The sequence below is a fragment of the Sycon ciliatum genome, chromosome 4 (genome assembly GCF_964019385.1).
Source record: "Sycon ciliatum chromosome 4, ocSycCili1.1, whole genome shotgun sequence".
Taxonomy (NCBI): Eukaryota; Metazoa; Porifera; class Calcarea; order Leucosolenida; family Sycettidae; genus Sycon; species Sycon ciliatum.
The window spans coordinates 23,359,405-23,387,398 of NC_088646.1; the positions used below are offsets into that span (position 1 = coordinate 23,359,405).

The 27,994-nt window shown below is 47.4% G+C and overlaps 2 protein-coding genes across 2 annotated transcripts; both read right to left on the reverse strand.

Moving 5' to 3' along the window:
* Nucleotides 1–389: 389 nt before the first annotated feature.
* Nucleotides 390–18,987, reverse strand: LOC135815117 (uncharacterized). Its single transcript, XM_065328357.1, has 8 exons — nucleotides 18,630–18,987; nucleotides 16,487–16,610; nucleotides 7,121–7,181; nucleotides 5,692–6,157; nucleotides 4,992–5,200; nucleotides 2,513–2,583; nucleotides 2,194–2,334; nucleotides 390–885 (listed from the first exon to the last, which is right to left on the reverse strand). The coding sequence occupies exons 2-8, from the start codon at nucleotides 16,562–16,564 to the stop codon at nucleotides 769–771; spliced, it is 1,143 nt and encodes a 380-aa protein (XP_065184429.1). The 5' UTR covers nucleotides 16,565–16,610; nucleotides 18,630–18,987; the 3' UTR covers nucleotides 390–768.
* Nucleotides 18,988–19,415: 428 nt separating this feature from the next.
* LOC135815118 (dnaJ homolog subfamily C member 8-like) lies at nucleotides 19,416–27,984 on the reverse strand. The gene is made up of 9 exons (XM_065328358.1): nucleotides 27,818–27,984; nucleotides 27,629–27,730; nucleotides 26,579–26,635; nucleotides 25,827–25,893; nucleotides 25,188–25,282; nucleotides 24,051–24,122; nucleotides 21,753–21,844; nucleotides 21,464–21,539; nucleotides 19,416–20,508 (listed from the first exon to the last, which is right to left on the reverse strand). Exons 1-9 carry the CDS (start codon nucleotides 27,872–27,874, stop codon nucleotides 20,371–20,373), a joined length of 756 nt encoding a protein of 251 aa, XP_065184430.1. The 5' UTR covers nucleotides 27,875–27,984; the 3' UTR covers nucleotides 19,416–20,370.
* Between the last annotated feature and the right edge of the window lie 10 nt (nucleotides 27,985–27,994).

Here is a 27,994-nt window from a genome sequence, read left to right on the forward strand (position 1 = left end):
GTGATACATGTGATACATGTGATACATGTGATACATGTGATACATGTGATACATGTGATACATGTGATACATGTGATACATGTGATACATGTGATACATGTGATACATGTGATACATGTGATACATGTGATACATGTGATACATGTGATACTGTGATACATGTGATACATGTGATACATGTGATACATGTGATACATGTGATACATGTGATACATGTGATACATGTGATACATGTGATACATGTGATACATGTGATACATGTGATACATGTGATACATGTGATACATGTGATACATGTGATACATGTGATACATGTGATACATGTGATACATGTGAAACATGTGATACATGTGATACATGTGATACATGTGATACATGTGATACATGTGATACATGTGATACATGTGATACATGTGATCCATGTGATACATGTGATACATGTGATACATGTGATACATGTGATACATGTGATACATGTGATACATGTGATACATGTGATACATGTGATACATGTGATACATGCATCATGGATGCCTTTGTGGGTACGTGGGATATAAAAGTGGCACTAAAACTGACTAGGCCTGGCTCACCACCATAGCTTCAGTGTACGCTTGCTGTTGCAGCCGCTGGTGGCATTGCTCAGTGAGCGATGATGCTCCAGTTGTGGGTGCCAGTGTTTAATTGTTGTTGTTGTTGTTGCTGCTGCTGTTGTTGGCGGCGGCGATAGCGGTACTGGTTGTGGTGGTGGCAGCAGGGTTGATAATGGTGTCACTGTTGTTGCTGTTGCTGCTGCTGTTGGTGGCGGCGCAGTCGCTGCTGTTCTGCCTCATGGTCAACTTCCTCTTCAGCAGCCATTGCCAGGGCAGCCATGTGATTGTCCAATTCCTATGCAGAGGGTACAGTTACCAGCACAGAATAGAACTAAAGGCTCCACAGCGTCAGCCACACGCTACATCATGACCACACACGCTACATCATGACCACACATGGTACATCATGACCACACGGTACATCATGACCACACACGGTACATCATGACCACACGGTACATCATGACCTGATCCCAAGCTGGCAATGGGTCAACTCGGGCAGCGCGGTGGTATCCAGGTCTGCAAGGCGAGACGTGCCCATCAAAGATACCAAGGTCGTCACTGCAATGGCTAACTACACCGAGCTGTAAGTTCCATGACTGAAATCCAAGCAACCATTGCTATTCATGGTGTCGGAAGGTATTTCAGGGTGGAACTGTCAGCCACCTGAAGTACAATTTACTCATGGGGTTGGGGTGGCTCCTCTGAATTTTTCAAAATTTAGATCCCAAATCATTGCGTTTTATTGATTCACGGGGCGCCTCGGGCAAAGAGTGGTACGGTCAATACCATAGTGACGGAAACATCATACGGTTCGACGCCCCTATAGAGGCCCCATCCATATTTCCACGTGCACATGTATGTGCCGTGTCCATGCACAAGATTTTGAGGGCACGTGTACCCACAGCACAAGAGGCATGCCAAAAGTCATCGGCTCGCTTTCTCACACAGAGTTGTGATATGCACCTTCTATGCTGTAGACACAGATTTTGGGCACTCTAAACCAGGGAGTAGTAAAATACCTATTCCCCCTCTCTAAATTGGCCAGTTAGGCAGCACAGCCTACGTGTGTGCACTGAACTAAGTACAGTGCACAGTGAACTTCGAGTTATGCTTTTGCCATAACTTCGAATTAACAGCAGTAATCCCACACATTTTCTTTGCAAAGCAGATTTCGTGTGACTTCTAATAGGCGCACTTGCCCAGAAAGTTCTAATCAAGTAGGTGGTAGGTAGGTTCGAATTTTCAAGCATTATCAGAGTTCTCCTGTGTAGCCCGTCGGAGAATACTTGTACTTGGGGGTCTATACGGTGTTCTGAGCCTCTACAGTTGTCACGGTGACCGGTATGTGTAAGCTAAGCAGGGCGAGCATCAGTACTAGCGTTCTACCCGCCAAAGAGGACTACGCCCCCCCCCCCCCCCCCCCACACCCCCCTCCCCATTCTGATGCTGCACCCCTGTGAAAAAGTGACGCCCTTACTCATGCCATATGTGTGACAATATTGAAAATGGAAAAAAAAGTGCTAACTGCTTGCTTCCCGGCCCCCCTCCCCCCCCCCCCCCCCTTTTCCCCTGGCGAGAACCCTGAATAGACGCCACTGACCCTCTCTTGTCTTTCTTTCTCTTCACGCTGGAGCCTCTGCATGTCTTCCTTCGCTGTTGCCATGGCCAAGTGATGGTCTCCCAGCCTCATTGCAGAATCTTCCGGCTGCTGGCTGAGCATTGATACAATATTCCTGTACCTCTGCCAGCAGAATAGTGAATACAAAAGTTCACATGTGAAGGGAACATAGAAGACCACAGCGTGAAACTGGGCGAAACGGTCAGCAGAATGAATGCACATGTATATGTAGCAATGCACGGAAGGCAGGGATTTGCAGCATCTGGAGAGACGCACACACTGTCGATTGGGCATGACTTACGCCGACATCCATTGAGGCTGTTTCGTCTGCTTCTGGCATTTCAGCATCATCTGGCGGAGGTCCAAAAGGATCTAGAAGGAAGGAAACAAATTTTTGAACGTTTCATGAGTGACAGCAATAGTGTGTGTAAAGCGGGAGCTTTTTCGCGATGCGGTGGGCGATGCGACGCGATCTGCGACGGAGGCGTGCGATGCATACTCGCGAAATACCATTCACAGAAGAAGTAAGGGATGCGATCTCGCCTTGCTGATTTGGCGCGAAGCTCAATGCAGGCGAGTACGTCACCATGGTATTTGTGTGGCTTGGTACAACTTTCACAAATCTACTAAGTACAAGGAACTCTTGAACCTTTGTACAACTAATCTTTGCCGCAGAAAAGGTCAAAATCGTACGCCTCATCGCTTGTTGCATCGCGAAAGTTGAACCAAGCTCAGCTTCTGCAATGGCCCAGTTGCGGCAGTTGCGTGAGCTGCGAGATGGATGCGATTTGGGGATTTCCCGGCTTCACGGCCGTCGCACCGCGCATCGCATTGCAGAAAAGCTTCTGTGAATCCCGCTTGACTCTTGTTCATGTGTGTCTGACAGGGTGTGTCTGTGGAACATTGGTAGTCAGGTCTGGCGGAGCCGGTCCGATTGGTCTGGACATGGCCGCGGCCGAACCAACTCTTTCACCACCAACATGTGTTTACTTCTGAGGAGGCAATGCCGGTGTAGCCACCATGTGACCATATCATACACAAACTGTATGAAAGTCATGTGTACACCCTCCATATCATACACAAACTGTATGAAAGTCATGTGTATGGCCGGACCAGTCACAAACTCCTCAGTCTGCCGGCCTGCCTGGTAATGGCTTGCAAATGGTTGCGTCGGGCAACATCACAAACGCCTTTGTAGGATTGAAAATCAGAGAACGCTGGAAATAAAAACTCTGCTAAAGGAATTGATAATTAGCCCAGTGCTCAGGAAACTAAACATGCACATAGCTATGCCAGCAAGCATGCTCACACCGTCGTTCAGCCTGTGTACGTTTCATCACAATTTGTCCGCCAATATGTTGTATAAATTGACATTGTTGTGCTTCGTCGCATTATCACCATGTACTGATTTGAAGAGTAATGGTACGAAAGGCCTCGTCAGATTTTCAAATGGCTTTGTCTCTTCGTGTGCCAACCTTCCTTCCTTCCTTCTTCCACTGCCATGACTGGCTATGTGGCCCTATACGGGGCAGACCAGGAGACGTGTTGTCCACCGGGCGGGGAACGCCATACTCAGCGCGCGCGGGCCGCGCAAACAGCGTTACACTTGTGCCTCGCAATATCCTGCGGCCGACGAAAACTGCGCGCACAAGTGCCACAGATGAGGGGCTTCGCCACAGGCTCCATGCGGGACTGGACAATAGCGTCGACAGCATCACGGCAGGTGACCCGTCATCCCTGTCGATCTTGGACGATGTCACCAAGCTGCTCCAGAGGAACGCCAACAGCCATCAAGTCGCACTTCACGGAGTCCTTCCAGCGCTTACGGGGTCCATGCGGTGGACGTTTGGAGGGTAACGCGCCGTACAGCAGCTGACGAGGGATCCGATCCTGCATGCGGAACACATGGCCAAGCCATCGAAGTCGGCGGACTCTGACTTTATCCGCGATCTCCTCCATATCGCCCCACATCCTGCGAACCTGGAGAGAGGAGATGTGCTCCTCGATCTGCCGGCCACGATTTATCTTCAGGATGGAACGCACGCACTGCAGGTGAAAGGACTCCAGGCGACTGACATCACGCTGCCTGACGGTCCAACTCTCAGATCCATAAAGAAGGACTGCCAGGACAGTCACTCCATACACAATGCACTTGATGGCGATGCTGAAGTCATCACTGTCGAAACCGACTCCCGCAGTGTACAGAACGCACCCGATGCAGCAGCAACTCGCCGAGACACATCAAATGAGCTCCGGGCGTCTGGCGTAACATGACAACCGAGATAGCGAAAGGCCTCAACGTGGTCAACAACACCATCCAAAGGCGTCTGTTCGGCATCCAAAATACCAGCCCCAGCCGCCATGAATTTGGTCTTGGACATATTGACACTAAAGCCAAACGCACCAGCTACATCCCTGAACGAGGATAGAGCCCTCTCAGCACCAGCATGCGTAACTGCGAGCAGGGCTGAATCATCCGCAAACTGACACTCCGTCAGCCGAACTCTGCGATACTCTGCCAATCTGGTGTTGAAAAGCCGCTCCCTCCGAAACTGGACGAGTGGGATCCCCAGCTCACCATCATCAGCAATCACGCCACGCCATCTCTCGAAGACTGCACACATGTATAGGTTAAACAAAACTGGGGCCATAGTGCAACCCTGCCGCAAGCCATTCTCAACCCGAATCGGTGCAAGCAACATGCACACACACACACACACACACACACACACACACACACACACACACACACACACACGTGCACACACACATACACATACCTTGCACATCAAGTGCGTTCATGACACGTCTCAGCATGTGGATGAGCATGACACTTCCATACGTGTTGCCCATCATCTTGCGCAATTCGCTCTCTTTCTGCTGCAGCTTGCGGACTCGGCCCTCAGCTGCCTTCACCTTCTTCTGCAGGCGATCGTTTTCGCTCAGAAGTTGCTGGTGGTTTCTCTGCTGGTCAATGTGTTCCTGCTCTCTGATAAAGCCATGAAACACCAATAATGAGACCACAACGATAGTAAGGATTATAGTACAATGTAGTTGCATGCCTATTGACTTACATTAGGCCACGCCGGGGTCTGATGTTATCTTCTACGAGTATGACCTTGCTCAGCATACGAGCACAACTTGATTGCGTGTCAACCCGATTTTATGAAACTGTACACGACCATGTATCTAAACGTGTGCTCATATCTAGTGCAGTGTTGGGTGACAGTCCAGTGCAGAGAGGTCTACCAATAATGCCATACTAACGTTGAAGCGAATACTCGTACTTCGAAGAAGATGTAGATGTCAACCCCCCTCTCCTCACCCACTCACACAGTATCTACTGATTAGTTTTCAGCTTCAGCTAGTCACTCTGAGCAGTCTGCTGGTGAGACCTGCAAAGGTCGAGACAGTTAGCTGTCCACGATTGACTATAATGTTGACCAATTATAGAAGTGCAATTGTCTTTAAAAAGTTCACCTGTTGTCAAGGAAGGTACTTTGCGTCTGCAGCTCTTCCTTTTTAATCGTTATCTCCTTCTCCTGCTCATCTAGCTCACGGCGTTCATCCTCAAGCCCCTTCCGTTCGACTCGCAGATGATCACGCTCTTTATCAAGTTTTGCCTGTTGTTCCGACAAACTCTCCGGCTGCTGTTGCTCGACAGACTGCATCAAGCCATCAGGTGTGTTGCCTGTGAGCTGGACATGACTGGAGCACTGCTTCTCTACGGAGTCCCGGTCCGGATCGCTCTGGGGAGTGGATGCTGCTGGGCTGGATGGAGGGCTTTGCTGCCCCGCCACTACCGCCACCGCACGTGTTTCACAAGTAGTGGCATCGTGGTGAGCTTGACTTCCGTGACTTATCTCGCTGATACCCGTACCCGTTGGTCCAGGACTGCCGGGAATGTTCCTGGTGCTTACACTCCTGCGCCGACCAGGTCTAGATTCTGCATGCAAAACACCGCCAAAGCCAAGCGGGTATCATGAAAGAGCAAATCCTATGCTTGCTGATGATTGATCACGCAGGCCCAAAATGCGGCATTCTGTGAATCATTAATTTTAGTATGGTTGTTTTCTGTAACCAGGCCGACAGATGACATTGAGGTAAAAAGGCACTCAAAAGCATTCAGTCACAACTATTAGGTGTATAATTATTAGGGGTGAAACAGTTCGGGTAAGGAACCGGTTTTGGAACCGCCAGCTGAAAAGAATCGGGTACCCGTTCCGTCAAATTTCGAATCGAAACTCAAAAAATCTCGTTCTTGTACAAATACATGTACACGTCAAGTCTACTCAAGATTTTAATGTCTTACCTTACGATCCCCACTCTTCCAAAGAGTTCTCTGGTCATTATCTTCTTCGCACTTGGACTCTCCGATGTCTCATTCTTGCTCGTAGAAATGTTTTTTTCTAAAAATAATTGTCGCGAACGCATTTTGTCGGTCTGGACAAAAGTGTCCATGGAACCGATACCCGAACCATGGGAAACAATGCTGGCATTCGGGTACCCGAACATGAAAAACATGGAACCGTTTCACCCCTAATAATTATACTATAACAATTAACTGTTACATGTGCTCCCCCGCCCCCCCCCCCCCCCCCCCACGCACACGAGAAATCAACCTGTAGAAATCAAGAGATCAAGGTAGACACAGGCAGAAGTACACTCATATCTCATTCATCCGGGACCGGTCACTGCCCACAACTTTCGGGAAATGTCCATAATTCTGAATCGCATACGTTTCAATGGGAAAGGGCCAGAGATCTGGCATATGATGTCAATATTTCCACAAAAAAGGCAAAAAGTAGCAATGTTTCCCTATAACTCACCTACAGGGTGCCCAGTATACCAAGGGGGTGCACATAACTTCAAGGTCCGGACAAGAGAGATATGCCGTGCAAAACCTTACCTGCTTCTCTGGATTGTTGGTTAGGAAGGGGAGCCGGAGAAGGCACTTCCCAGAGCTTGCACTGAATAGGAAAGAACAGAGTACATGTTTGGAAACAAATGTCACCACTCGCGTTACACTCCAGGGGCGTAGGAAGGTATTTTAGTGTGGTACAGTCAGACATCTGAAGTAAAATTTACTCGTGGAGGAGGGGGTGGCCGAGGCGAAAATTTAGGCTTAGAGTCCAAATCAGTGTATTATATTGGTTGATGTGGTACCTAAGGCAAAAAGTGGTACGGTCAATACCGTAGTGACCGTACCGTGTCCAGCGCCCTTGCACTCAGTTAGATAGAGCTTTCCCCATCCGTAGGAACGCCACCACACTCATGAGATCATGTTTGGAAAGTCAACTAATCAATTGGCATCCACTAACTTATAATGCCATGAATCCATGATCCACGTGTGTATTCACCTCCACACAGCTTTTTTTGTCAACATCAACAAGACAACATCAGCAATTAACCATCTTACGTAAAGGGCCGTAATCTCTCTCTCTCTCTCTCTCTCTCTCTCTCTCTCTCTCTCTCTCTCTCTCTCTCTCTCTCTTTCTCTCTCTCTCTTTCTCTCTCTCTCTCTCCGGATATTCCTTTCTTTTTCGCTCACGGTTGTTGTATTTACTTCAGCCACTGCCACCGGGGTAAATAAATACATTCATGACCATACTACATGCACAGTCGTGGCCAAAGAAATCCGACCCGCGGGTCAAAGGTAGCGCCGCGTTTCCACTTTGATGACATCATGAATGATCCGAGGGCCGCGGCCGCAGCAGCCGCATGAGCCTTGGCACTGCTTTCGGCACGTGGGTTGGATTTCTTTGGCCACAACTGTACATAGATGATCACACTACTACTGTCAATACATAGAGCATTAGGGGTAGCGACTGTACTGCACCTGCAGTACTGTCATTTGATTAGAGAAGAAAACGGACCACAGTTTCCTGGTTAGCATTGTTGCCCACCATGTACCAATGTACTGTCAAGATACTGTAGCCGGATCCAAGCGTGCAGCATTTGGCACAATCCAACTGTTGGTAAGCACATCCCAGACGTGACACAGTCAAAATAACGTTAATGACAGGCAGATGAATGTCAGTGTCATGCATCGGTGTTGTGGCAAATGTTGCACGTTCTGACCCTACAGGATCTTGGCCAAAAAAAGTGGTGGACCGACAACAATGCATAACAAGTAAACTGTGGACTTTTTCTTCTGTTTACTATAATTACTACCAAGAGTAGATAAACAGTTTATCTACTCTTGTTACTACAGGGCTTGAACTTTGAACAAGGAGTACACACTAAACTAGCATACCTGAGTGGCAAATACAGCATTCGGCTGGACCAGGCAACTAAGTCGGCAGTGCGAATTCGCCACCGCGCAGTACTGGGCGCAACAGCGACTGCCACCCAAGACCGCCTGCCGCAGCCACAGCAGCGAGCAATGTCCTTGGCACGCGAGAAGGGCGGGTCCAGTACCCTGACCACCGTCCCTATGGCTGAGCACGGTTTCAGCTTTGATGTGAAGGGTGATTTTCACGATCATATCCGGCTCCGGTACTGTTGGCCTCTGGACAACCTGCCAGCATCCTGTACCTGTGGCTCAAGGTTCTCAGTTGACCATGCCCAAATTTGCAAGCTGGACCGATAGCCGCGGCGCATTCTTTGATACAAGGGTGTTTTATCCCCACGCGTCAAGCTATCGGTCCAAGTCTCTCCCCTCCCTCTACCGAAGGTTCGAAGGAGAGAAGAAGCGTGCTTACGGTGAACGTGTCAATGAAGTCGAGCATGGCTCCTTCACACCGTTAGTCTTCTTCTCCTGTGGTGGGATGGGCTCTGAAACAGCCGTAGTAGTCAAGAGGCCGGCGCAGGGCCTGGCCACCAAACGCAACGCTGCCTATAGCCGGGTTGTAGCTTGGCTGCGGTGCTGCTTGGCATTTTCTCTTGCCAGATCTGCCATCCGTTGCGTCCGTGGATCACGCTCTCTGTCCCCACAGGATACCGCGATTCCGCGGACGCGGAATTTTCCGCGTTATTGGTTATCATCCGCGTTTTCGTGAGATTTCGCATATATCCCGCGTTATTCATGAGAATGTACAAGAAAATAGTGCATGCTGTTGAAAATGTACTACAAAGTCGTATGGGTTCATGAGTTTGTACGACAAAGTTGTATTCTTGCATGAGACTGCACGCTAAAGTTGTACCAGTGACAGATAACTCGTGCATAATGACCGCATTAACCCGCATCATATTTGCCGCATAATCCCGCATATTTGCCACCTCGCATAATGGTCTGTTTTCGCCCGCATGATTATGCGCATAATTTCAGGATTTTGTCCGCGTTATTCTGTGGGGACAGCGCTCTGTTCGACGCCGTTGCTTCGACCTCGCGCCTGTCGACCTTGCCCAGGCTGCGGCGCATCTGGCTCGACATTAGACTGTATTTACAGCCATTTATCTTCTTTCTTCCTGTTGTTGTTTAACTACTGGCCGACGTGTATTTACCGCCATATTGCCCGGTGCGTGTTTACCACCATAATTATGAATAAAATACTCAGGAAGTAATACAGTCAATGCCACTATCCACCGGCCAGTAAGTTATCCGACAAGCCCTGGAGTGGTTATTTAACTCATTTTATGACTAGAAGCAACAGGCTGACGCTGTAGTCGGAAAAGAGCCAGGAAACACCTTCATGGCTCCTTGGTACTCGTTCTTGCCGTTTTCCAGCAAAGTTATTGTTTCCGGCTTCCACTGCATTTGCTTGAAGTTGAAGTACAGCCAACTTCGCTTATAACGACATTCGATGGGGTATCAAAAAAGTGTCGTTATTCGCGAAGTGTCGTTATACCCGAAGTCTCATTATATGTATTACAGTTGGAAAGGACTTTGCTCTGGGCATGGAAATGCTGTCGTTATTCGCGAATTGTCGTTATATCCGCAGTCGTTATTAGCGAAGTTGACTGTACATACAGTGTATACCGGCACATTCAATTCTGCACGCTCACATGTAACATTGCATGACTGCGCCGCATGGCTATGAATCCTGTTATCGGGTACACAAACCGGTGAGATCAAACTTATATCAGCGAGCAGTATCCATGATGAGCCACCAAAGACGGTGGTTGGATAAATGGCATTTTGTCTGCAATAGGGCAGAGCATGCCAGCACTTAGCACGAAATCTATGATGCACCAATTTCTAGTAATTTCAAGTAAAAAATTTAAAAAAATTGATGAATATTAAACGGAAACCGTCACCAAATTTTATATTTTAAGTAGAGACCACGCAGCTCCACCAGTGCAGAATGAGTTGATGAACTTTAAAATACAACACCGAAATCTTAAAAATAAAAATACAGAGGTCCAGTATACAGTGTAGTACTGTGCTCTTTCCCGTTGCGCGTGTGCTTGTCCCCACTAGGCTCTGACTGCAGCACCGGTACTACAGACCTACATAGTAAAAATAATAATAATAAAAAATAAAAGGGTACCGGCTAGCACTTAAATGAAGATTTAAAAAAAGTGTTTTCCAAATATGACGCTCACTTGTACATAAGGTAATTGACTAGCAGCGGCGGAAGGTTGAGGCAGTGAATAGCCTTGGAGACACCGTACTCACGACACGCGTTAGCGACAGTAGATCGACACAAAGACGTCAGACGCCTGGTCTGCGGCTCATAAGACCTGACCAGATCCAGCACACTCACTTTTCGCTGTGCTGGCGATAGCTCCACAGCACATTGGCAAGAGGGGCCATCATGAAGATATCCATCTACAAGCGGTAACTCGTCGGCACGTTTCGTTACATGCGGGAGGCCATCGTGCTTAATCAGCAGCTGAACCACAGCGTCTTCAGTTGTTTTCACGGCCAAAAGTCGATCAACAACTGGTGCTACACCGTAGCCAAAGCACGCCTGAGCTGCTGCAGCATCAAGACATTCCACTGGCGGCATACGGTCGTACACTTTTTCACGAGTTTCTTCTGTCAGACATGGCGCAGCAACAGAATCCACGGGGAACCGGCCATGGTTAATGAAGCGGGGAGGCCAAGAGGTACGCGTGACAGGTTTCCTGAATCTAACAGAACGCAAACGAAGCCTAGCTGCTCTGGCCTTCTCGATTTTCAGCCACGCCGTGCAGAGTGCAGCGCCTTCCGAGATTGAGAGACCAGCTGGATGCGCGCCCGCATGCAGAACATGCCGGACAACATCAGCGAGTTCTTCAGCATCGATCGGTCCCTTCAACGTGTGATGCCGGAGGTAATGGAGGAAAGCGCTGCCCGAACAAAGACTTTTCAGGACCAGAGAGCAGCAGAATTGCTTGCAAATGCGCTCGTCATCCGTGAAGCAGGGCATGTTGAGGAGCACCCTACAACTTGGTGTCGTATACAGGTAGTACGCAAAGTTCCATTGGCAGCAGTCAGTTTCCCAGCGACAATAGGGCATCATGCAACGGGCACTGTCCTCGTCACCGAGCGCTAGCGTTATACACAGTTCTATCATCGGAGGAGGATACTGCGGGTTCTGGCACAACGCCAAGCAGGTAGGAGCATGGCCTCGAGCGAGTGAAAACGCTGTCACAGTTCCTATATAGTTCAGGTCGCCTCCGTCAGAATCATCATTGATAAGATCCTCGTCTACCTCCCTGTGCATTAAGTGAGCACCTTTATAAGGTGAAACACCATGTTCAATAAGGCACCTGACAATACCAGAGTGCTGGAGGATTGCGGCGACACCGATTGGAAAATAGACCCAAGCACCCCGCAGTCCTGCTTCAGCTGTCTTTCCTGTGATACCCAGCTGAGCTGATGTAGCAAACGCTCCCCACTTTAAAAGGCATCGTACCATCTCTTCATTACCGGTTAAGATGGCACAGTGCAGCAATGTCGACCTGAAGCAACCCTCGCCACCATGCAGTTCGCCAAGAAGTTCTACAAAGTCTGGCGGTTCGTAGATTGGTCCAGGCGCCCGCTGCTGCGACTGAAGCAGCTGCTTGGTGTGAGGCGACGTCGCAGGGCATGCCGTATCAGTACTGTTGCTCTCCTCTGAACACCGGGTCTCTGAATCACGTTGAAGAGGACCCTTGCCGACTTTAGCAGAGACTCGCACGTTTTGATACTGGGGAATCCGGAGCTGAGGTTTAGGGGAAGGTGGGGAATTCGGAAAGGGTCGTTTTGCTGCTGGTTCTGGGCTGGTCTCTGAGCTGCTCCATGAGCTGGTTTCTGGGCTGGACTCTCCAAAAAAGTTTTTCGAGTCGACTCGACTCTCATCACATTCTTTCAAAATTTGCAAAACCTCCTCAACTGATGCTACGTTCCCATTGCACACCAGCTTCCGTAGAAACAACGAAATTTCTGATATACAATAATCGGTGTCGTCGTCGTATGTCCTCTCTCCTGTGGCAACAGAGATATCCAGAACAGCAGTATGTTCAGGTTCGTTCACTCCTTCAGTTTTCAGCACGTATTCTGCCGCTTCTTCGAGGTATGGACGATGCAAGGCTAGTCTCGCTGGTCCAAATTCAAAGCCAAAATAACCCAATTCCATACCAAAACAAGACTGACGCTACCCTAAGTAAGACGGACCTTAGTTACACTCCATTGCCCTCCTCTGGCTGAAGCAAACAACAAGCCATGTTTCAATAAACATCAACGGACCAGGGAGTTGGTAAGCCCATAGGCCATACAACTCCCTGGAATGGCACAGATCAGAAATAAATAAAAGCAAGCAAGATAATTTAAAATTATATGTACGAGCTCGTATCATACAATCATGTAGATTCCAAAAGGATGCGTTGAAAGAAAAAGTGGAGATTTCTACTTGTACTTTTTGTTGTCGTAGAAGCAAGATTACACATTTTAAACACAGATCGAGTACGTACATGAAAACCAGGGAGTCGTCAAGGTATTTGACGACTCTCTGATGAAAAAAACCCATTTTTTCATGTACTCTTGCTACAATAATAATTATAGTACACAAGCAATGCAGACAAGCTCACGTGTACATGAAAAGGTTTTCATCAGGGATCGAGACGATAGGAGGTATTTTAGTAATTAATTTTTACGACTCCCTGGTTTTCATGTACTCTTGCCAGTCTTGGTGCAGATGATCGATGAGAGTTACCATGGTTACTGCTGACCAGAGCTGTGATATGATACCTGGTACATGTATAATAAACAATCAAGACTACATGAAGACATTTTCATGTACTCTTGCTATGGTGGCGTTCGAATTGAGATGTTGAAGTGTCCCAATGGCAATAGAACGGTTTCTATCATTTTAGAGTTTTTCACGCATTTTTCATAGGAATTGTCATGGCGATAATGACGTCCGATCAGATCGACCATCTCGACGTAGCTATTCCAAACTCTTCGGAACTGATCCACCTCTCCCATCGGATGAGGTTGTGCCAAGTTTCGAGGAGGTTCGAGGAGTTTCGTTTTTCTGAAGAGGCCAATATTAAAGCCACCTCTTCAGAAAAACGAAACTCCTCGAAAAGTTAAAGAGTGACAATTCGAACGCGCCTATGTAAAACGGCATTCGGATGCGGCGGCGATAGCCGATACACCACAGGTGACTTATTTCCACAGAATGCATACTCAGTAGAGGTGTTGTAAATAAACCCGGTCTCAGTGTGTCGTTGTGCAGAGCAGAATTTTGTTAGTACTCCCTGGTTAAAAAATATAAAAAAGCACAATGCAGCCGGGCCGTAGCGCTAGCGGCACCCGGTCCGGCTTGACAACTGAGGAGCCGGCAGTGCATGCAGTGGTACGTGTTGAGGTTCCTGGGTCGGACCCGTTATTACGAAAACGTTGACCAAACCCGGCGGCCCACCCAAGGACCAATTCGAATATGTGCACGTGCAACTATTACTTGAAACGGAGTTTGGCCGTAAGCAAAGAGTAGATCTACTCTCAGGATCAGCAATGTTCCATGATTTCTTGTATTAAAGTGACGTCAGTATCCCATTTGGCACTGAGGCACTGCTGCATGTGGTTGGGTTGGATCATGTGCAACGCGGCATACCAGTATTTTATACACTCACAACGAAACTGGTTGGCTGTAGCTGGCCGAGTCAATAGCCAGTCCTTTCGATTGGCAGATCAGTCACTGTGACATTGGGAACGGCCGCATGATTGCCTTATTCTCACCCGAAGCCGGGTCAGGGCAGATTAGGGTATTTAGCCAGCACCGGCACAAGTCGCAGAGCATTCACATCATCGGAATGTCTGAATCGGCGGTCATGCTGTCATGACCGGTGCATGCCGGGAAGAGGGCCAGACCGACATGCATGCTATCAGGTTCTTCATTCCCTTAGTTCTTTCTGGAAGTATACCAGGAGTCCAGGTACCCGGCACTCTTCACCCTCACCACACAAGACGACAACGCTTCGCTTCAGTAGCAAGTTGCAAGCACAAGACAATAATGACAATAACTCAGCAATCGATGCAAAGCATCCAGCAGTATACACATTACAACCTAAGCGAGCTAGGAACAAAGTGAGCGAGCAGCCAGCAATGATCAGGATGCCGGTAGAGATTCTACAATAGCAGTTAGCACTATATCACAGTATTCATTGGCGAGACAATGGTACATCGGACACCATGGCAAACACCTAATTGGAGCAGAAATGCCAAACCAATCCGGGATATGTTGTATGCTGGGTACGAGTATCGTTGGATTTAGCGTAAGCGGTAAAATGCTAACCATCATGTCTTGTCACAACAGAGGAGAATGTAACACAGAAATAATAAACCAATTGCATCAAGAGTAATACTTATAAACACAATTAAGCCACGTGTACGGGCAAAAATACATACATATGCATTGCTCACTGACTTGTCAGTTTGAGCACTCTGGCAAGGTACGTTCGGGCCTGGTTGGAAATTTTTATTTCCATTGCTATCAGGTTCGGCCTCATTTCCTCTGTGCTGCGCTGATGAGTTCAAAAAGAACGAAACAGCATGCTGTCCGCAGATTGAGTACATATGCATTGTACAATGAAAATTTCAAAAGAGATATACGAGCGAGAAATAATGCACAAGCTTCCAGTGAAAAGCTGAAAGACCATGATCAGGAGGATTATCACTTTGTCAATGTTATAAATTGAGATACACCCAGCCTCAGATGCACGTTTTCATTACCGTAGTGCCGCCCTTAATTGATGTAGTTTTTCTTAGGCGGTGTTTAGACAATGGTGTATGTCCTACACTATTTCTTCCCATTTTCATCGTTTTATTGCACTGGCATTGTCTCCACCGTTTTACATCGCATGAATACAGTATACACAAATGTCGATTCACCTTGCCTAATTGATTGCGGTTATCAAATTATTGTCTCCTGGCCGTTTGTTCGAAAAATAAGCCTCGTCCTTTCATGATACTGGCCAAGTTCAGCTTTGTGCACATTCACGGCTTTCAGCATCATTCAGGCACCGGTTCCTCATCCGGTCAAAATTTCCAACAATCATGGAACACCCTGCACTCTTAAAATGGCATGTGCCTTGACAGAGCACGGGCACTGTAAACTGCCTAACATTCACTAAATTCGCGAGAAGACCATAACGCAAACACATGCATTAACCATTGCGAAATCAAGCTTTTCAACAGTGGGTGTATGTAACTTAAAAAAATTGTTTGTGACCACGGTGCTCCGCAAGCATTTGCCATCGCCGGTGAACTCAGAGCCGCTGATTCTGAGAAATCGCGAAAATTTAGTGACGCAAAGGTTGGGCAGTTTACAGTAATGTGTCCATGGACTACAGTCAGACCTCGCATAACCATGGACTACAGTCAGACCTCGCATAACCGTGGACTACAGTCAGACCTCGCATAACCGTGGACTACAGTCAGACCTCGCATAACCGTGGACTACAGTCAGACCTCGCATAACCGTGGACTACAGTCAGACCTCGCATAACCGTGGACTACAGTCAGACCTCGCATAACCGTGGACTACAGTCAGACCTCGCATAACCGTGGACTACAGTCAGACCTCGCATAACCGTGGACTACAGTCAGACCTCGCATAACCGTGGACTACAGTCAGACCTCGCATAACCGTGGACTACAGTCAGACCTCGCATAACCGTGGACTACAGTCAGACCTCGCATAACCATGGACTACAGTCAGACCTCGCATAACCGCGGCACACATAGAAATATCCGGATAGGCGAATGAACCGGATAATCGAACACACTGTACTGTATGTATGCAGCATGGCATATGCTGTAAATCAGTAACCAACGATTTTCTTCCGGATGACGAGTGATCCGGATAAAGGAGGACCAGATAAGCGAGGTCTGACTGTGTTCACTTTCCAAGCCACAGCTTACCAGTTGTTTCACGGCTCCACTGGGCTTCAGGCTCGAAGCATCTTGACCAGAACATCGATTGTCGTTATTCGGAGGCATTCTCGGTTGTGCACTTCAGTCTGGACCGTTGGAGTGTGTCTAGAGTCTAGACAGTATAATTGTATGCATATGCAACACAATGGTGGTGACAATCATGGTGATACTAGCACCATACTTCCCATGACCCCCTCCCCCTCGAATCAAAACTACAACTAGCAAACTGAGCATGAACCCTGTGTGTGTGTATGTGTGTGTGTATGTGTGTGTGTATGGTGCCAGCTAGTTCGGTTGGTGGGTACACTTATGCCTGATTGTGCTGGGTCTGTTGCCAACGGGCTCGGCTACTTGAAGGTGTAATGTTGTACCCGCCACCTTTGTTGGTTCCAGGGTTCATATACTTCTCTGTCCACCCTGCACTCACTCGTTGCGCACACATCCGCACACTCACTCATACGTGTACACCACTATTGAACACGTGAACACTGCCAGTGGGGGCCACCACAGCACAAAGACAAAAGAGTGGTGGTGACAATCATGGTGATACTAGCACCATACTTCCCATGACCCCCCCCCCCCCTCCCCCTCGAATCAAAACTACAACTAGCAAACCGAGCATGAACCCTGTGTGTGTGTATGTGTGTGTGTATGGTGCCAGCTAGTTCGGTTGGTGGGTACACTTATGCCTGATTGTGCTGGGTCTGTTGCCAACGGGCTCGGCTACTTGAAGGTGTAATGTTGTACCCGCCACCTTTGTTGGTTCCAGGGTTCATATACTTTCTATTTGAAGTATACATACCTGTTAACCATGGACTGCTTCTGGCTAGATTAACTCTTGTGTAATCAATGGTGCTAGTGAAGCCTATATCAAATCCACGCTGATTTAGCCACCCACACTACTTGTAGTAGCAAGTATTACCTTCACTGGGGGCAGGGGAAACTGCAGTTGGATCCCTGGACGGATACCCTGATGCCGTCAATCCTTTTTTTGCACCTTGTCCTCACCCACTTACTGAGGTGTGGTGAGCCCATAAGTGGGATCATTTTCAAGTTCACCCAGAGTTTTGGGGATTTCAGGGGGTGTCGGCCATTGGGCGGTTCAATAGCCAATTGAGTCATCTTTCCAAGATTCCTTTTGAGTCTCTCTCCCCTCTCCCGGGGAGACCCACGTGACCAGTTTTGGCAGTGAGCAACAAGAACAGTGTGTGTGTGTGTGTGTGTGTGTGTGTGTGTGTGTGTGTATGTGGTGTTCGTGTGTGCGTAAAAATGAAAATATGAAGTTATTGAGGCTTCCGTTGTCTAGTGATGTCTACATATTCCGTCTTGTTCTTGTTTCGCATTTCGCATGATGTATACACTGGCGCAGTTCTTTGAATATAAAGTGGCTCACGCATGCATCAACACATTTCTTTGTTACCACAGTACATGCTCAAGCAGGGCGGGATTCCAACTCAACCACTAGTCCACTCGCCAAAACACTGGTCGCGGCATATAGGCGGATTATAGGCAGCATGAAAATGTAGCATATTGCAATTTGTACGCAACTGTTCTCAATGCCTGTTGCAATGAAGCAGCACAGTGCGAGGAGTCAACATAGTCTTTCGTGCGTACATGCACACAATGATAATATTATCACACAAAGGGGAAATGGCGTGGTCGTAAGTCAAGCCCCCTTCGATTATGAAAGCGGCCGGCCAAAACTTGTGAAGCCTAATGAGAGGGGGCGGTGCTGTGTTTGCAAAGCACGTAACATCAAGAGCACATTAAAAACATGTAATAGTTGATGTACTCTTGATAACATGGTATACCAGTAACGCCAGTTTCCGGACACGTAGTGGGACCTACCAGAGAGGCTACGGCCCAGGTGCGTGCGTAGTACAGTCGTGGCCAAAGAAATCCGACCCACGTACCGAAAGCAGCACCAAGGTCCGGTGACCCTCACTCAGATCGTTTTTAGAACGTGCATGATGAGCTGGAAACGCCGCGCTACTTTTGACTCACGGGTCGGATTTCACTGGCCAGAACTGTACAAGACCGGGTACTTCGTGGTGAGAAGCCTCCCAAGGCAAAGGCAATGGCCTACTAGTCAGACTACTACTGTATCACTATCCGTATCGTACAAGCTCACCTCAGTCCAAGCACGCCGATACTGGTTGAGTTGGAGTCCGGGCTGGCACGACTGCCGCTCAGTTCTGCATGCAGCAAGCGCGGTGGAATAGCCTTGACTCTTGAGGAAGCGATTCCAAATTTCCGCGCTGTTTGAACCGAGCAAAAAATGCTCCTTCGTGGCAGTTTTCAAGGCGACGATCTACGTACGAGTGCATAGTCAACTATTGCAGACCAATGCGCTGCCAGATAAGCAACGCACTCTGCATGCATGTGGAGGCTGAGCACATAACCATTCGCTGATCGCTGGGTACGTCGAATGGGCTTTGCTCATACAAAGCACAGTGTCAGTGGACAAAGCAAGACGCTGTCGACACGCCGGTCAGGGACAAAACCGCTGAAGTCAGTGAAGACGGTATCAAAACGTTTCGCCAGTTATATTATATCAAGAAAAGAATTATTGTGCGTACCGAAAGTTCATGTCCGCGATCCGCGACAACACGTCATTGCGCGAACATAGGATAGGTGACCTGGTGACACGTTGATGTGAGTTACTGTACTTCACTTCGCATGCTTGTCGACATGTCACCCAGTCATCACATGCCCAGCCGAGTACAGACTGACACATGACCGCCGGAAAATGCGGTCCAGTGACCAGGTGACCTGTTTGAGCTGAGGTAGACCTACATTTATTTCACATTCATCCTTTTCTTTCCATGCATGCACTAAAGCACATACCGTACATGTACAATCATGTGCTTTCGGGGTTTTTCTTTCTACAAAACACACGTACCTCCACTCCAGTCACTAAAGTGAACAAAGGAGTCTCAGCTTTATCAGCTCGGTATGGACACACCATGTACAAAGCCATTTGGCTGATTGAGTAAAACAGAAAGATGAAACTTCAAACGGGTGCCTTTCCCGACCAATACGAGCTGAAGCAGCAGCAGCGCAACTCCAAACTACTCTACACGAAGGAGTACTAAAGGGTTTTTTTTCACTACTCCCTGTTCTGCATAGTCACCAGTGGAAAAATGATAGAGAATCGTCCGGATTCAACGGTGCGGCTTGTGTCACGCACACTGTCACAACAACACACTGTACAAGAATTATTATGACAGTAGGCCTGGTTTACAACTAGGCAGCAGTGCAGTAGCAACATTTTAGCAGAAAACAGCTCTCTCTCTCTCTCTCTCTCTCTCTCTCTCTCTCCTCTCTCTCTCTCTCTCTCTCTCTCTCTCTCTCTCTCTCTCTCTCTCTCTCTCTCTCTCTCTCTCTCTCTCTCTCACACACACACACACACACACACATGCGCATTGACGCGAGTGAGCCAGCAAAGCAGAGAAGCATACATGCAAGGCTGAGTTTAGTGATATTCACCATAGATTATGCAGACTGGCACCACAGTCCACAGTAAAAAGTCAGACACGAACGGAGGTCAGTCCAGGGTGCTGCAGTGATGCCTGCACCTTCTGCGGACGTATTTGTAGCAAGAAAGAAATAGCTGGCACAGATGTGCAGCATGCGATGCAGTCCAGTCATCAAGGCTACGGGTCGGAACGGCAAAGGAGTCTGCAAGCATGCAGGTCTGCTGCCACTGTCAGCAGCTGGTGAAGAAGATGACTAACAATGTCCACTGCAACGGAATGCATGGCAACACCTCCTAGTGAAAGTCATTTGAGACGTTGGATTTCGGAGAGAAAGCAACGGCCAACACGGCATGCCCATGAGGATGTGAAGCACATCACTGGAGACGGACTTGATCACCGCTTTTCCGGGATCAGCTTTGGTGGCCGCAACGGACCCTTGGGGATCTTGTCCTTGTCTTTGTCCTTCTTCTTCTTTTTCTTTGCTCCGGTCTGCCAGTCCCGCCAGCTGTCCACACGTTTCGTGCGACTCTCCTATTCACAGATGCAAGAGGAATGAAGAAAAAGTTACCAGAAAAAAGCCGAAATTCCCAAACTCCGGGTGGACTTGGAAATGATCCCATTTATGGGCTCACCCCACCACAGGAAGTGGGTGAGGGCAGGGTGCAGAAAAGGATTGAGGGCATCACGGTCACCGTCGGTGTCCGTCTCGGGATCCAACTGCATTTATCCCTGCCCCCAGTGAATGTACTTGATAAATAAATTAATAATGTGGATTGCTCAATGAGAGTGGATCTGATATAGGCTTCACTAGCAGCATGGATTGCACAAGAGTGAGTCTATTTGAAGCAAGTAGCCAGAAGCAGTCCATTGGTCAACATGTATACTTTGAATAGAGAACACACACACACACACGCACACCATTGGGCCATTGGACGCCCATCCCCGGAGGCGATGATAGCGATGCTACAGCAGAAGCCAACGCAACTTGTGCTGGGATTGCACCATTCAACAGCTTGCAAGGCTGAAGAATTGGCCGCCACTATTCAGCCTGGTCTACACCACACAGCTATGAAGTGGCTTTTTCTGGCCAGTGAATCCCTACTTTTTGGTCTTTTTTTCTTCTTCTTTTTCCCCTCACACACATTACACCACACACTCCGGCATGCATTGGCTGTTGGTAACCACCCAGGAGAATGAAAGAAAAGTCAGAAAGAGTCGGAGAAAGAGAAGAAAGACGTGTGTGACCATAATCGTCGGGAATCGAACCCGCAACCTATCGATTGGAAATCGCTGCACATACCACTGCACCATATGGGATACACACACACATGGTCCTCGTAAACACTGCCATTACGGTCATGTGTCCCCTTGCGGGGCTGACAACATGGAACACACAAACACACACACGAGTGCGAGCGCGCACGCACACAAACACACACACACACACACAGACCTACTAGCCTGTTCCCGAAACTAAGAAACATACCTCCCAGCCTTTTTCATACTCGACCTTAGCTTTCTTGGCTTCCTCTTCCTCAATTTCCTTTTGCCTTTGCCGTTTTCTGCAACATTCAAGCAAGAAAAGACAGCGAAAACTCGCATTTTCAAACTGAGAGAAAACAAGAGCGTCAGTCCGCATGGTCCGAGAAGCCGGCTATTGGCTGCATTCAAATAGGTGTGTGCATGGTGTACTCTTTCTGTTTTGCTTGACCACAACAACTTCACATTCTACCATACCCACACACCCCCCCCCCCCCTCCCCACACGCACACTACCTTTCATTCATCTCCATCATAGCCTTCTCCTTCCTCCGTTGCTGGAAGTCGGCGAACAGGGTCATCACTCGTTTGTGGAACGCCTCCTCGTACTATAGTGGCGACACACGCATGCACACGCACACACATGCACACACGCCCACAGAAACACTTTTGCCAGCGCCAAAAAATGCCATGACACCCAAGAAAAGAAAGCGGTGAAATGGTCATGCCGATTACTCGTCACGTACTGTATAAGCAGAAATATTCGTTTGGAATTTAATTTCGTCTTTTTCGTCCAAGGAACTTTTGGACTAAATTAAATGCCGGACTAATGTCGATTTGTCCACCTTTTCAATACACTCTTATGATCCATGGACGAAATTTTCAACCTGACGAACTCCCTTTCTTTGGAGTTGGACGAAATTATTGACCGACGAAATTTTCTGCCTCTACAGTATAGTACTCGTTATGGTTGTACAGCCGACTATAAGGTTGGCGGCTATAGTGATCAATTCCTCAAAATCATTTTCATTTGCCATAACTAAGTATACACAGTTATCGCGTATAGTAGTAATCGTCTATAGTAATGTATCGCGTATAGTGATCAAATTCATATTTCAAAAGAACCTTATTTCAAAAGACCTTTATTACATTATTTTTCCATCGGTTTAATATACCGTATATTCTCTATTATAAGCACAGGTCTCCATTACTAGCACAGTCTCTAATACTACACCTTTCGAAACATTATAAGCACAGTCTCTATTATTAGCACGGTCTTGGTGGAAATCAATGCTGCATGCATGATATCCAGCATGTATTTCTTCTTGCTCCGTATGGATGTATTGGTTGAAAAAATATAAGCACGGTCTCCAATATAAGCGCGGTCACCAATATAAGCACGGGGTAGAGGGGTGTTGAAAAAATATAAGCACGGCGCTTATAATAGAGAATATACGGTAGTAATTGATGTAAAATCAAGTGGTGTCAGAGGAGAACAGGGTGTTACTTCTTCGTGAAGAACTTACTTGTCCAGTGTTGTTTGGTGAGTTCTGCTTCTACAAGTTGCCAAATATGCCTCCATCGTGAGGAAATGCTGATGTTGTGTGTCAGGAGCTGTAGCCAGCTATGCAGTACGTATGTGTACGGCGCCCTGAGCCATTTGACACCCCACTCGCATACATTGCATGCAGTATCTGTCATAGTAATATATCGCTTATAGTGATAAAATGCTCAAAATCAAACACCAACGCTATAGGCGATACTGACTGTACTCGATACTCGCTAACAGTTGCATAAAGTACTTGCCAAGTACAATTTTCAGACACCAAAATGCTGGGAAACAGGCGGGGCTGGCCACTAAAAAGTAAAAAACCCTTATCGTAATATCAACGCTAAAAAACCGTGTCACTAAGCAGTCTGGCATCTGTGGCCTCAGTATTCTGATCTGCTTTTGATAACCAATTTCCAGTGATCGTTTCATCCCTAGTCTCCTCACAATCAATAACTTCAAAGCGCTTTCACTAGTACTTTCACTGCCTTCTTGTCAGGCGGGATGCAGGCAAACACAAGAAAATGACCAAACGCAATGGATATACACAGTGGTGCTCTGTGATAGAAACAGCACCAGGATGCCTAACCTCTGCAAACAAAACAAATTTTAGACTTAGGCTGTTTGGTAGATCGTCAACAACTCGCCAGTTTCGTCCCTTGGTTGTCTATTGTTGTCGCAGTACATCGCACTCTTGTTTGGTTTCGTCACACTTGCACTTTTTTTGGCATTCCTTCTATATGTATGAGGTTATGCACTTTATCGTGTCATTGTTGTTTACTCTTCGTTGCACTGTTGCTAACTACTTGCATCATATCACCACTGTATAAAAATCCGTTGTGATCAGTCAGTTTGTTAGCCTGTATTCCACCTGATTGAGAAGGCGATAAGTCCTAGTGGAAGAGCTTCGAAAATAATGTTGATTGTGAGGAGTCTGAAGCTTGTTCTTTTCTTCAGTGTCATTAAAAAAAGTCTTAAAAACACTTCGGGATTTTTAGCGATGCACATTAGGACATGCTCGTAGCTGTACTGATGAGGCCTTCATGGCCGAAACAGCTTGCTATCTACAGCATTGATTAGGACATGTAGCGTGTACCAGCGGCCATTAGACCTAACTGCCGGTCTTGCACAGGACACACACACGCCACCTTACGTGGTCCTTGAATCTTTGGGGCCAGTGGGGATATGAAGTGACAGCACATCATGGAAGCCCAACATCGACAACCCAGCAGTCCAATGAATATGAATCAAACCGAACAACTCACCACACGTGGATCGTCCTCCTCCACTCTGTCATCTTTCCCTTCTTTCTTCAGTTTCTTTTTCTTCTTTTGAATCTGCACAGCAAGAGAGGAAAGCAAATAGAAAGTGCGTCACTACACTCGGCACACTCGGTACAATGCAGAGACACTGACCTGTTCACAGAAGACAACAAGATACTGCAGATGCATTGACGAGACTGTGCAGTATCGATTTCAGTTGTCAAGGCGATGGTGCAGGCTCATTTACGTTAAACATTACAGTCCATTTCAAAACTATAGACGCGTAGGGTTTTTGAAATATTTCAAATTTGGCTGGAACGTTTTGAGAATAGTTTTCGGAATATTGCTCGGGACCGCTCCACAATTACTCTCATATAGTTTCTAAACGATTGGATAACAGACGCCCAATTTGGAAAAAATTATGCACAAAGTGATCACAGATTTTATGTGGTATAGATGCTGGCATAACGGTTTTTGCCTAGGTACGCGTCTATAGTTTTGAAACGGACTGTAGAGAGGTTCCGCACTACGTAAAGTTGAGCAACTTTACGTTGGTGGGCGGGAAAAACCCGTGAATTTGCAAGTTTGCACTCCACTTGCGGAAAGTTGTCTACGTAGAGTACGTAGATAGGGCTTTGATAACGTAGCTGGTCCGTAAGTGAATTTGGGGTACAAATTTATGACTCTCCCAGGTCTATCTGGTCGTACACTGCCGCGTTCGGAGTTGCCAAGGGCAGCTACATGATTTGAAAACTCCGTATGGCGGAACACAGACTCGCATGCAGTTTACGCAAGACTTTCCGTAGATCGACTACGTTTTTTTTAGTAACGTAATTACGGTACGCGGAACCTCTCTATTATCTGTACTGTACAGAGTATGAAGTACATGTATGTATCAGGGCACTATGAGCAGCTAGGTGCATGCAGAGTCAAATCACATTCCGAAGAGCTCGAGAGTCCATGAAGGAAGACGCAAGAGAAGTCAGGATCTGACGAGAAGCAGCCAGCAGTATATGTTGGTGTGTATTCAGTATTACAAGGAACGTCATGATACGTCATGATACGTGTACGCCTAACTACATGCATTTTCATTGACCTGCAAACAAACAAAACTTAAGCCACCAAGGTAGCATTCCTCACCTCTGTCTTGAGAAAGCCTTCGGCCTCAACATAGACCTCTAAGCAGGCTTTCTTCTGCTCCTCATCGAGAAGAGTTTCATACGCTTTCTTGACAGCTGCACACCATGAAGACAAGACACACAAAGTGCATGCATGGTGACACAGGGCTTACCAAACACACAAAGTGCATGCATGGTGACACAGGGCTTACCAGACACACAAAGTGCATGCATGGTGACACAGGGCTTACCAGACACACAAAGTGCATGCATGGTGACACAGGGCTTACCAGACACACAAAGTGCATGCATGGTGACACAGGGCTTACCAGACACACAAAGTGCATGCATGGTGACACAGGGCTTACCAAACACCAGAATGAAACCTTGCACTTGGCGGCAGGAAGAAATCGGAAAATGCAAAAGCCAGACTGCACCATTTCGTGAACATTTGGAAAGCATGAACTGATACACTCGCTTCACTACATGGTGCGTGCGTTTATCAAGAAGCCCCCCCCACACAAACACAAAGGCATTTGATGATTGCTAAGACAACATATTTTTTCTCTCTCAATACAAGCATTAGATGAAGTGTTCAAACTCCCAAGTGAACGTAGTACACAGGGCATGATAGAACCATGAGTAAACCCTGTTCACGCACCTTCAAACGCTTTCTGTGCGGTCTCTATACAGTCTGGATTCTTGTCAGGATGCACAAGGATGGACAGCTGCAAAGGAAGCAAAGAAGAAAAAAATTCAACAACGATACAACCATGACATGCTTCAGACGGCAGTCGTGAGTCGGTCAAATGCCAGGCAGCACAAGCGATATGTGCAGTGCGTTATCGCACTATTCGCATAATTATACAAGGCACCGGTACACTAGCAACTCAAGCGCATGCGCCTATGTGAGAGACAAAACAACCCGCAAAAATAGCAACTAACGCAAAAACTCACTCATAAGCGCATGGGCCTTTATGTGCGTCACTACGGTATGCCTACTGTGAACTAACATTAAAGTAGGAAGTGCTATGTATGTCCTCTCTCTTTCTCTCTTTCTCTCTCTCTCTCTCTCTCTCTCTCTCTCTCTCTCTCTCTCTCTCTCTCTCTCTCTCTCTCTCTCTCTCTCTCTCTCTCTCTCTCTCTCTCTCTCTTTCTCTCTCTCTCTCTCTCTCTCTCTCTTTCTCTCTCTCTCTCTCTCTCTCTCTCTCTCTCTCTCTCTCTCTCTCTCTCTCTCTCTCTCTCTCTCTCTCTCTCTCTCTCTCTCTCTCTCTCTCTCTCTCCCTCTATCTGAATGATACTCCCCCCTCCCCCCCCCCCCCTACACACACACACACACACACACACACACACACACACACACACACACACGCGCACACACACATGCAAGTGGATTGCCCGGTGGTACAGTACCTTGCGGTATGTCTTCTTGACCACCGTCTCAGTAGAATCTTTGTCAATTTGCAACACCTGGCGTGCAATAAGCAGAGAGCAGAATGGCAGAGAAGCACAGACAAACGCATTAGCCATCACGATGAATACCGGATGGGCGCTCAGTGCTCACTTACCACTGTAGTACTATATACTCTGATAATACACACTCTGATAATACAAACTCTTGCTTAGTACGGACATTGTCCGGGCATGGGTGTATTGATCCATACTGAAGTATGTCGGGATGAGAAGTATCTTGGATACTAAGTACACTTTCCCGCTGCCCATCGGTAAGAGTCGTATGACTCTTACCAGAGCTCCGCTGTATTTCATTTACACAATCCTTTATTTACATAATCCGCCTGTGCTGACTGCTGGCCTTCCTAGGCCGTGCACATCATTAACGGCAAGAAAAGTCCTCGCGGCCGGTGAGAAACGTACTCCTGTGCCGTTACCAGTGCACACACTGCATGGCTCCAGCAGTGCACAACTCCGTTCACATCGTTTTCAGGATCATGCAATCCACTTCACTGTACAGAGAAGCACATCGTGCGTGGTCTCGACCTCGCATCTTGAATGCATGCATAGAGCTGGCTACATTGAGAGAAAAACGGCGTAGTTCTGAACATGATACGTGACAACTACCGGCCAGCAGCTGCGCACTCTCAGGTGTGGTGTAGTCGTGGCAAACTGAGCCATTCTTTACCGCAATGTGTGCGGCGAGTTTTGACATTCTCTTCTGAAATTTTCCCCGGGAATAGATATACTTACCAACACGTCAAGATATCGACACGCAAACACACGCAAACACAGAATGGCACATGTAATGGATCGCGTGCAGAAAGAGAATGCTGAACATAAAGCTGCATGTGGCATCAATGATGCATGAACATTTTCTTCACTGGCAGAGACCTTGAATACAATGTAGTTCGAGGACAATTGTGACTCTTGTTCATATGCAAACGTCAAACAGTACCAACATCAGACTGCTTGATTTTCCTACACGTGTTGGATCTCTTTATCTCTTACCTCAAATGGGTTCAGATTGAAATATGATGAACCAGGACGAGTAAGGCGAGCTATCTGCTGATCGCTGGTGAGCACAGAATCTCGCTTTTCAATTTCTTTCACCTATTGAAAGAGCATTTTCAATCATTCTCAAATCAGTGAAACATTCCAAGCAATCTTAGAGCCAGATTCGAACTAGTGCAATTCTACCTCAGTGAAGAAGTCTTTGAGAGCTTCATCGCTCTTTGGTTCTCCACTGGTGGCCATGATATTTACAGAACTACATGCCACTACTTTGCAGTTTCTTTCTTGAGTTGTTGTTCCTGGGAGTAAAGTGCCAATACCAACACTCAGTACATGTAGTGCATGCAGCCTCCCTTCGAAAAA

What these genes read in the sequence shown, in the direction of transcription:
- LOC135815117 (XM_065328357.1), bottom strand. Translation starts at nt 16,564, where the DNA reads ATGCCTCCGAATAACGACAATCGATGTTCTGGTCAAGATGCTTCGAGC. An exon ending in AGTACCTTCCTTGACAACAG is followed by an intron (nt 5,201 to 5,691) that starts GTGAACTTTTTA and finishes TGGCTTTATCAG; the next exon opens with AGAGCAGGAACACATTGACC. An exon ending in CAGCCTCAATGGATGTCGGC is followed by an intron (nt 2,335 to 2,512) that starts GTAAGTCATGCC and finishes TTCTGCTGGCAG; the next exon opens with AGGTACAGGAATATTGTATC.
- LOC135815118 (XM_065328358.1), bottom strand. Translation starts at nt 27,874, where the DNA reads ATGGCCACCAGTGGAGAACCAAAGAGCGATGAAGCTCTCAAAGACTTC. An exon ending in TCAAAGACTTCTTCACTGAG is followed by an intron (nt 27,731 to 27,817) that starts GTAGAATTGCAC and finishes CTCTTTCAATAG; the next exon opens with GTGAAAGAAATTGAAAAGCG. An exon ending in AAGGCTTTCTCAAGACAGAG is followed by an intron (nt 24,123 to 25,187) that starts GTGAGGAATGCT and finishes CTTGCTGTGCAG; the next exon opens with ATTCAAAAGAAGAAAAAGAA.